The sequence below is a fragment of the Hydra vulgaris genome, chromosome 02 (assembly GCF_038396675.1).
Source record: "Hydra vulgaris chromosome 02, alternate assembly HydraT2T_AEP".
NCBI lineage: Eukaryota > Metazoa > Cnidaria > Hydrozoa > Anthoathecata > Hydridae > Hydra > Hydra vulgaris.
Window position 1 is genome coordinate 26,790,921 of NC_088921.1, and position 9,500 is coordinate 26,800,420.

At 31.5% G+C, this 9,500-nt stretch overlaps 1 protein-coding gene across 1 annotated transcript; it reads left to right on the top strand.

Annotated features, from left to right (window-relative positions):
* The first annotated feature begins 3,110 nt into the window (after window positions 1-3,110).
* Window positions 3,111-5,579, top strand: LOC100209746 (transcription initiation factor TFIID subunit 12). The gene is made up of 4 exons (XM_065790454.1): window positions 3,111-3,281; window positions 3,742-3,831; window positions 3,918-5,090; window positions 5,174-5,579. The coding sequence occupies exons 1-4, from the start codon at window positions 3,206-3,208 to the stop codon at window positions 5,245-5,247; spliced, it is 1,413 nt and encodes a 470-aa protein (XP_065646526.1). The 5' UTR covers window positions 3,111-3,205; the 3' UTR covers window positions 5,248-5,579.
* Window positions 5,580-9,500: the final 3,921 nt, after the last annotated feature.

A 9,500-nucleotide genomic window follows, 5' to 3' on the forward strand; every position in this document is an offset into this window, starting at 1 on the left:
TCTGCTGCTCAATTCAACCCTTTTACTTCAACCTCTTGATGTTGCATTCTTTGCATCATTAAAAAAAAGCATGGAGAAGTATACTTCTGAATTGGTAACTTACTTCTCGTATTAAAAAATTTGCAACGTTACCAAAAGCTTTAGATCAGAGTCTTTTAGACATTAAGTGAGAAAAAAAATGAAGGTGGTGATAAGAAAGATGTTACACAAAGTAAAAATAAGAATTAAAAAAATGTATCCAAAAAAAGACTTAAAATTGAACCAGGAAAATCTACACTAGTGGCCATAGGAATGGACATCCCTGTAATTTTTACCATTTTTCTTAGAAAAGTTGACATATCATGCATTTGGTAGATTTAATTATTAATTTTTATATTTAAATCACGTCATCTATTATTTGGCTTATAGGAAATCGCAAATTTTAATCGTTTATATCAATTTTAAACATAATTATGGATTATTATTGTTAACTGCTGTCAAAAATGAGTCATTGCTCTGCTAATGGGTTTTTCTAGTAAAAGGTGAATGTCTCATTATTTTTGTGTTTTTGTGAAAATTAGTCTATTTATTGTGATGACAAATAGTTAATTACGTTATTAATTAGCACTTTTATTCATAACTCTTTTAAGCTATAAATACAATATCATTGTTTTGTAGTCATTTAGTTGAGTTTCAACAATTGCTGGTGAAAAGTCGACATGACTCTTGAAGATTTAGTGTGTTTTTTAAAATTGTACTTTTATTTACAATGACGAAAGGATATTGGTCATCTACAAAGCAATGCAAATCTGTTACATTACGTGGAGAAGGTTATTCGTACATGGAAATCGTCAAAAAGTTGGGAAATGGAGCAACAAAATCTGGAGTGAGGAAGGTGTGCAAAAGGTTTAAGGCAACCATTACCTTCAAAAATGTGCCAAAAAATTGAAAAATTAAGAAGACAACTGCCAACGATGACAAGATGGTAATGAGGCTTGCACTTAAGAACCAAAGAGCAACTTCAGCTGAAATTAAAAATGATTTAGAGGCCGCCGGAGTTTCGGTTAGTTCAAGAACAATTCGCTGAAGGCTTTTTGAAAATGGTTTAAAAGCAAGAAGACCCAGGAAAAAACCATATTTAAACAAAAAACAACGAAAGGATTGTTTAATTTGGGCAAAAGAACACAAGGAGTGGACAAAGGAAGACCGGGCAAGAGTTATTTGGAGTGATGAAAGCAGTTTTCCATTTTTTAAAGTGATTGAATCAATTATGTGAGAAGAAGGCCCGGTGAAGATCTTTTACCTGAGTGCACATTGTTTACAATGAAGCACCCCATAAGTGTAATGGTGTGGGGATGCATGATCAGAGAAGCTGTGGGTGTATCCACATTATGGATGGTATTTTAAACGCCAAAAAATACCAAGGAAACATATTAGAAGCCGAATCACTCCCATCGATTGATGATTCGTTTGAGGGCAAAAACTGTCAAAAATTGGTTTAAAGCCAAAAAGATTAACGTTTTGATGTGGCCTGGAAATAGTCCGGACCTGAATCCGATAGAAAACCTGTGGTCTCGACTGAAAAAACTTGTAAGGAAAGAAAAACCTGGGAACAACCGACAATTAATAGAGGCCATAATCAAGTCCTGGTTTCACGTGATCAGCACTGAAGATTTGGGCAATTAAATGGACTCAATGCCTCATAGGATTGCTGCAGTAATAAAAAAAAATGGATATCCAACAATATATGAAGTTTTTTTTTTTATAAGTCATTTTTTTAATAACATGTTTTGTAAGCAGTAAAACATAAATTTACCATAACTTGCCACTTTGCCATTAAATTGTTATAGTTTTATATTAAAATTGTGAACTTTAATCAAAATTTAATTTTTGATGTGTTTAGATTAAAAAGTTTTTTTTAATCTAAACACATCAAAAAATAATAACCAATATAGAAAACCGCATAAATATGGTTATTTTCTTTTAAAAAACACACTAAGGTGAAGTTTTCATATATTTTGAAGGGGTGTCTATTCCTATGGCCACTAATGTATTTCTGTAGAATACGTTAGTGAAACAGAAACAGCATCTGAAGGTGAATAAGTCTCTATTGAATTTATGATAGATTACTGAAGAGATGCCTAAATTTAAAAAAAAAAAAACAGTTTATGTTACAAACTATTTGTTTATTCTTTAGTACTCTCTTATTTTTTGCTTTTTCTGACATTTAATAAAAAAATAATTTAAAAAAATCAAATTATTTTAGCTAATATGTTTCTTTAATACTGTTTATGTTTATTTTTGTTGTCCCTTTTTTTAATTTCATGACATATTTTAGGTACCCTTTTTGAAATAAATGCTAACTGTAAGCTTAAATTACATTAAATGTGGTAAATAACACTTAATTTACATCCGATGCTAAAAAAACTATTTTAGTTTACTATGACAAAGTTACCCCATTGCCGGGTCACATTGACCATCTCATTATTTCCATAAAATCTTAGATATGGTGAATACAATGCATACACCATTTTGCTAATTAAATGATATTAGTAATGCACAACTTTGAGCATCAAAATAGTTTTGGGAAAATGTCCCTTTTTTTCAAAAAGTTATCTATTTATCAAAATTGGTACAAAGTTACCTCGGTTTACGGTATCTAAAACCGCTTTCTATCAATGTCAACTTTTGGTAATGCGCAACTAAGCGTAGTTCAGTTTTTCTTCGTTTTCTCAGTCAATTTACTCGGACTGAGCGCGTTTTGCAAATGGATTCCTCAAATATATAAACATTATAAATGTTATAAAATACATCATTATTATTGAAAAAAAAAAAAATTCACAAGTTCTGAAAAGTGTTTTATTGATGACTTTTTTTAAAATATTGTCCTTGCTTACGTTGAAAGGCTAAAAACGGGTTTAGTAACATTAAAAAGTATGAAAATTTAGAGATGAAATCAACCACGCCTAAGACTTGCAATACGCATATTAAAAAAACTGATCTGTATTTTAATATCTTCGTTTAATTGTCAAAGTAAATTTATTTCAAAAACTAAAGAACCGTATACTGCAAAGAAATTTCTCTTTATAATTTTTTTTATTATAAAATACAATGTCAAAGACATGCTCATTGAACCATATCTAGTTAAACTTGCAGTAAGCGATCGTGCGTGCAAAACTAATAAACCTCTCCAGCAGCTCTACACTTACAACTTTTGCTTTAAAGTATGAAATATCTTGTTGTATGTACAGTTCTTATTTGTCATGTAGGATTTTGTCAAGGAGCAGCGTTTAGTGATCGAAGTAAGTGTGAACGCTATTATCAGCTCAAATCTTTTTTTTTTTTTAACTAATTTTGTGAACCGTTTGGAAAATGGTTCAAAAGATTATTAGGGTGCAGTTTTTTTAAAGTTTTTTTATTTAAACATAAAAAAGTGCACTTCGGTGAGCTATATACTTTATTTTATTAAATTTTGTACAACCGCTATTTTGTTATATGGCTATTTATTAATTGCATAAAATTTGAAAGATGCACTTTTATATTAGATTTTACTACCTTGAGAACAATAAAAGATGGCTATCATTCTCAAAAATAAAGAACTTATTTACACTTATTATTTAAATACATATTTTACTATTTAAAAAAAACACACGCGCGCATGTACACGCGCGCATATATGTAAGTAATTTGATTGATATATAATTCTAAAATAAATAAATATGAACCACTTATATTAAAAATACTTTTTGTAAAATATTATAGTACTTGGAAAGAAGAAGACAGAAAAAAAAAAATTTGAGTATAACAACCATGACATCATTTCCAAACGGCAATTTATTCCTGCTATACCAAGTGAGGCTTGTTTTGGATTTGAAATTATGTTAATTTGTCCATCGTTTAAAATTTTTTCTAAATTCTTTATGTTTTCAAATGTGTAGACTACGAACCTCCAGCTCAATTTCAGTACGCTCCTCAACAAAATATGTGGGAGAATGTTAACACTTGGCATCCAGAAGTCAACAATTGGCCTCCAGAAATGAATAACTTTTCACCTGAAGCAGAAAAAAATGATTTACAAAAAACTAAAGTGCCGAGCTCGGAATTAAATATACCTGAAAGTGAAGAAAATGCTGAGGCAGCATATAAAGGTTTATCATATTACATTGGAAGTACTATTAATAATAAAGTAGATTTTCCTCCGGGTTTTCCTGTAGCTCTTGAAGTTGACAAAGAAAAAAGCAATTACGAAGAAGAGGAGATGAAACTATCAAGTCAGTCAACAAAATCGCAAAAAGCCTTAGGTAGGAACGAAATTATAGCCAACTTTACAACAATTGTTGATTATAGTAATTCCCATGAAAATACGGGAACGCCTCAGTCAACAACTACGCCAACGACGACAACTTCAACATCTACAACGGTGACAACAAAAACAACAAATAAGTCTACAAAGGAAGATTTACCATATGAAAGTGGTAACATTAAAGGTACTGTTTGTTACTTACCACGAGTTGTTGTAACTACTAGACTTGTCGGTTACACTGTTATAAATGAAGTTAAAATATACACAAGCCCAAGAGACGAAAATTCCGTCCACAGTTTTGTATCAAGTCACGAAGTTTCTGACGCTGCTTCAAAAGTAACTCACGAATTTGTTCTACCTCCAGAATTTATTGTCGAGAAACCATTATCTAAATCAGATATGAAGTTTTACAATAATGTTCCGGTTATGCTGACTAGCTCACGTATTGAAGGAAACCATGTTGGCAATCCTATATGTATTAGTGAACCCTGTGTAAGAAGGACTGAAGAAAATTTTGGTCCAACTTTTAATCCGTTTCTACCTACGACAAAAACCCAAGTAAAATTGGATAAAACAACAACCGGTACAACAACTGAAATCCCTAAAACAACAACTACAACAATAACAACATCAACAACACCAAAAAATTTATCTTTAATTACCAAGATCCCATTAGCAATTAAAAAATCGTTGGATGTAAAAGTAATTAAACCAGTTGAACCAAAAAAACGCTTTAGTATTGAACAACTCAATTATGAAGCAAGGCATCGAAATGCGCTCTTTGATGTTCCTGGAGGGGACTCGTCAGGTAAACTTATTTTAAAAATCTGTTGAAAAACCTTTTGAAAAAATTTAATTAACATAATTAATGTGTATGCGTTTTACATTTAGCATTCAGCGGGTATCAAATACTAGGCCCTCCAGACGTTCAACAAGTTTGGATTAAAACAGCAGCAAAAAAATAATAAAAAGTTGTGATTTTTTTATTTAATTCGTGAAACGGTGTTTTTTTATTGTTTAAAATTTATTTGTCAATAACAACCTCCGTGAATTGATATATTTGCTTAGCACCTGTAAATATACTTTTCAAATAATTTCGATTAGAATATAATAACAAGTTCATATAACTATAATAAAACATAAAACTATAATAAATCGTATAACTTTGTATATAAAATTGTTTATTATCTAAAAGTATTTTAAAAAACTGTTAATAGAGTAATTCAAATCTACGCCATTTTATTGTTTTCTTGTAAATTACCTAACAGAAGGAAACAGAACAAGGAACAAAAAGAAAGTTTTATTCATGCTTTCAGAATCTAGGGTTTTTTTTCATCTCGATATAAGAGGTAATATTTTTCCGAGACGAGATCTCGTATGAAACTGAGATAAAACCGAGATATTTTCGTACGAAACTAAGATAAAACCGAGATTTTTTCAAAAATGTAAGAACTATAAAAATAAACTGAAATTTTCCGAAAATTTGTGTTTTATAATTTTTTATTATTATTATATTAATGAACCTTAAGTTTTCTACATTTATCAAATAAACGTTGACTCGTGAAAAAACTTTTCAAAAGACTTAAGTCATTCAAAGTTGCAGCTGTCATTCTCTCCCGTTTCTTAGTACGGTGGTTGCTTGAAATTGAAAAATTTTGTTCACAACGAATCGATGATGACTTGATTAGTTTCAACGCATTTTTTAACATGCATAACTTTTCCCATTTGAGTTACAGTCGTAAAGTAGCTGTTAAATTCATCAGCAGTCAAATCATTGACTCGGATTTGTTGTCGGGCATTGGATTCTCTTTTTTTTCTAGGTGGGTTTTTGAGCTTTGAAACAAAGTTTGAAGTTGTTCGATGTTTTAAGGAAGCGAGAAGACGTAACTTAAGATCATTGGGAGTCTTTTCGACTGTCTGATGAGCTTCAGATGCAATTTCCACAACACCAATACTGTCATCATTACTGGATGGAGTGAAAAAATGTTTAAGACAGATTCTTTTCGTTTCTTCAATAATTTCTTTATTTGATGAGAGTAAGAATGGGGACACTTTCGGCTCTTTAAGAACTGCTGGATTGTTGAGAAACTTGACAAGAATAACATTAAGATCAGAGGTCTTTTAAGAATCATTTCTTTAAGAATTATTTCAATTTCTTCAATCAAACGAGCACAAACTAAACTTTTCTTCGTTCGCAATTCCTCTAACAAAAATTCTAATGCGCCTTCTGCAATGTTCAAATCATCATCATCGCTACTCATGGTATCCATAGCCATTTTACACGGTTGAAGAGTTGCTACTAATTCAGGAATGATTGTCTCTAAATAATCAGGACAATCATGTCCAAATGATTTAAGAGTTTTTTTTTATAGCTGGGATCATGTCTTTGAAAGTTTTCAACACTTTCAATGTATTGTTCGATCGAGTATTGACATCAAGAACTAGCAATTTGAATTTAGTTCTAAGAGATTGAGTATTTTCTTTAAGCTCTTTGACTAATTAAAGTGTAAATTTAATTTTTTTTACAATAGTTTGAACATCTTCGAGAGTTTTAGTACTAGACAATGCAGGGTCGTACTCAAATGCTTCCTCATCTTGCACGTTTTCTTCGTCAGAATTTGCTTTAGCTTTATTTTCGTCTTCATCTTCTTCTTTTTTTATTTCTAAACTAAGCACGCTTGGTGCGTTGCAAAAACTCTGAGATGTACATGCTAACATGTCACTCTCTGTATCTGATTCATCTTTGCTTTGGTCTGATAATAAATTCTTATTTGCTTGATTGATATCTCAACTCTCTCAACGTTTTTGGGGAGCTTCAACCTTTGTGTAATTTTCATTCAGCTTTTGCACCAATGGGTTCGCAATTTGGTTGAAGCTAAGTCCAATATTAGAAGCTAGCTTAACAAAATATCGTCAGTCAATGTTAGCTTTACATTAAAAAACAAGTCAACCATTTTTGAGCGAGACTGATGATGCGTTGATTTTTCGGATTTGTCAGCAGAAGGAACATGGCGATATTGATGGAACTTCCATAAATGCCGTAGACAACTTTTTTAATCTGGAGGGGAATGGCTAGAAAGAGTATGGGCGCAAATAACATGTCTCTTAACAATAAAACTCTTCGGAACTCTGTAGTAATGCCTATACTGTATGTATTACACTAACTTTTTTAAATGTGATATCTTATAGGTTTTTGGAGTAATTTATTACTTAAAAATATTTTTAATAATATGACGTAAAATTCGGCCTTAAAATATGATATTTACGAATGCGTCCGTGATTCGGAAAATAATATATAGATCAGAAACAGTAAACAAAATTTGGCTACAAACTTTGAGTTTTATATAGTATAGGAATTTTATAAAACATTACAGCTGTTTGAAGATTTTTTTTCAAAATTGTCTAAATACAGATTTTCTACCATCACTTCGGCTACAAAAATCATTGGCTATATCTATAATGTTAATGTTAATCAGTTTTTTTTGTGTGTATATTTAACAACATACACCAGTTTAACCGTGCAGTTTAATATGGTTCCAAAATAGGTCAAATGAATATTTAGACCGAATAGATTTAAATATAATCAAAGTTCTTTCAACAACTTTCTGACCTTCACTAGCCGAAAATGTAACCTTTTGCAAACTTTTTGATAAATTGTCTACCATGCATAAAATAGTCTTGCCCAATTCAATTCCAAACAAGAAACGGAATTTTTCCATTTGTGCTGCAACTCCACCTATTTGAGCAACAACCTCACTGTCTTTTGTCTCAGATTTAGCTTCTTCCTAAGCAACTTGTAGAGCTTCATAGTTTTCAGAGATGGAATAAAATAATTCTGCACTTACCGTCCAGCGTGTAGGACAGATTATACAAATACCGGGTGTCCCAGGGAGAATATTTTCTTTTATCTTTTTGAAAAGGCATTCACATTTGGGAGATGTTTTTATCAACTTTGTAATTTCATGAACAGTGTTCAGAGCATTTTTTATGATGCTGATAGCTTTAAGTGTATCTTGTACTGCTAAGTTCAAAATGTAACCATAGCAATGGGAATATAGTGCTTTGGGTTCGAGGTCACTTGTTCTCTTTGCAACTCCAACTTGTCATGACGCTGGCACCATCATAACATTGACCACGATAATTACTAATTGAAAGATTCATCCGCATAAGAACATCTTTGATAGTTACAGAAATACTTTCAGCAGATGTGTTTTTCATACTATAAAGTCCGACAAACACTTCATGCACTTCCAAGTCATCTTCATCTATATATCGCAAACAAATCACCATTTGCTCAGTGTTGGACTGATTTGTGGTTTCATTTACCATAATAGTAAACCATTTTCCAAAAATGTTGGATGTTATTTTTCTGAGTATAGTGAGACCCATTAATGCAGAATTTCATTTTGGATAGCTGCACTCGTAAATTTATCTTGCGACTTTCTCATCTATTTAGTTAAAGCGGGATTATATTTGCTTCTGAGATTAAGTAACTGAGAAAAATTCGAATTAAATTCTTTATAATCTTTGTCTGTATTGTAATCACCGCGCAGAGCAATACCTTGTCTGGCGAGAAATTGAATATTCGTGATTATTATTAACATTGCTCTATTTTCCATTTTTCCTGTGCATGAGTTTTGCTGAGAAGTTCACCAATATCTTTATTTGTTGAAGGAATAGTTTTAACATTCTCAATGGCTTCTCGATAAGAAAGAGTATTTTGGTGTTTCTGGAATTTTTGTAACCCTTTTTTCAATTAGAAAATCCAGTTTTTGTGAAAACACTCTTGCTGCATTTTGAAGATGATAAATTGTGCATTTCCATCAGCATACAATAATAGCATAAAACTGTATCGTTACATTTGTTGTAATGCAACCATAGAAACAGTTTGTACCATTGCGGACTATTACTTAGATGCTTTTTTTGGTAGACTGTAACAGTGGAGGCAGAGTTAACATCATTGTTGGCTGAATTAGTAATCAAAGAAGAAAAATTGAAGAAAGAACTAGAAAATGATGCCGAAGTAGCAGTGGATACAGAGCCAGCATAAGAAGAAGTAGTAGCAGCAGTATCATTGTTAGCAAGAGATGCAGTAGTAAAAGTACTGATAAAACCATTAGAACTCGAAGTATTATCTAAAAAAAATGCTGTAGTTACTGTAGTTTCAGGGCTAGAGGTAGAGGCGAAGTTAGGAGAAATTGATGAGACGACAGTTCTT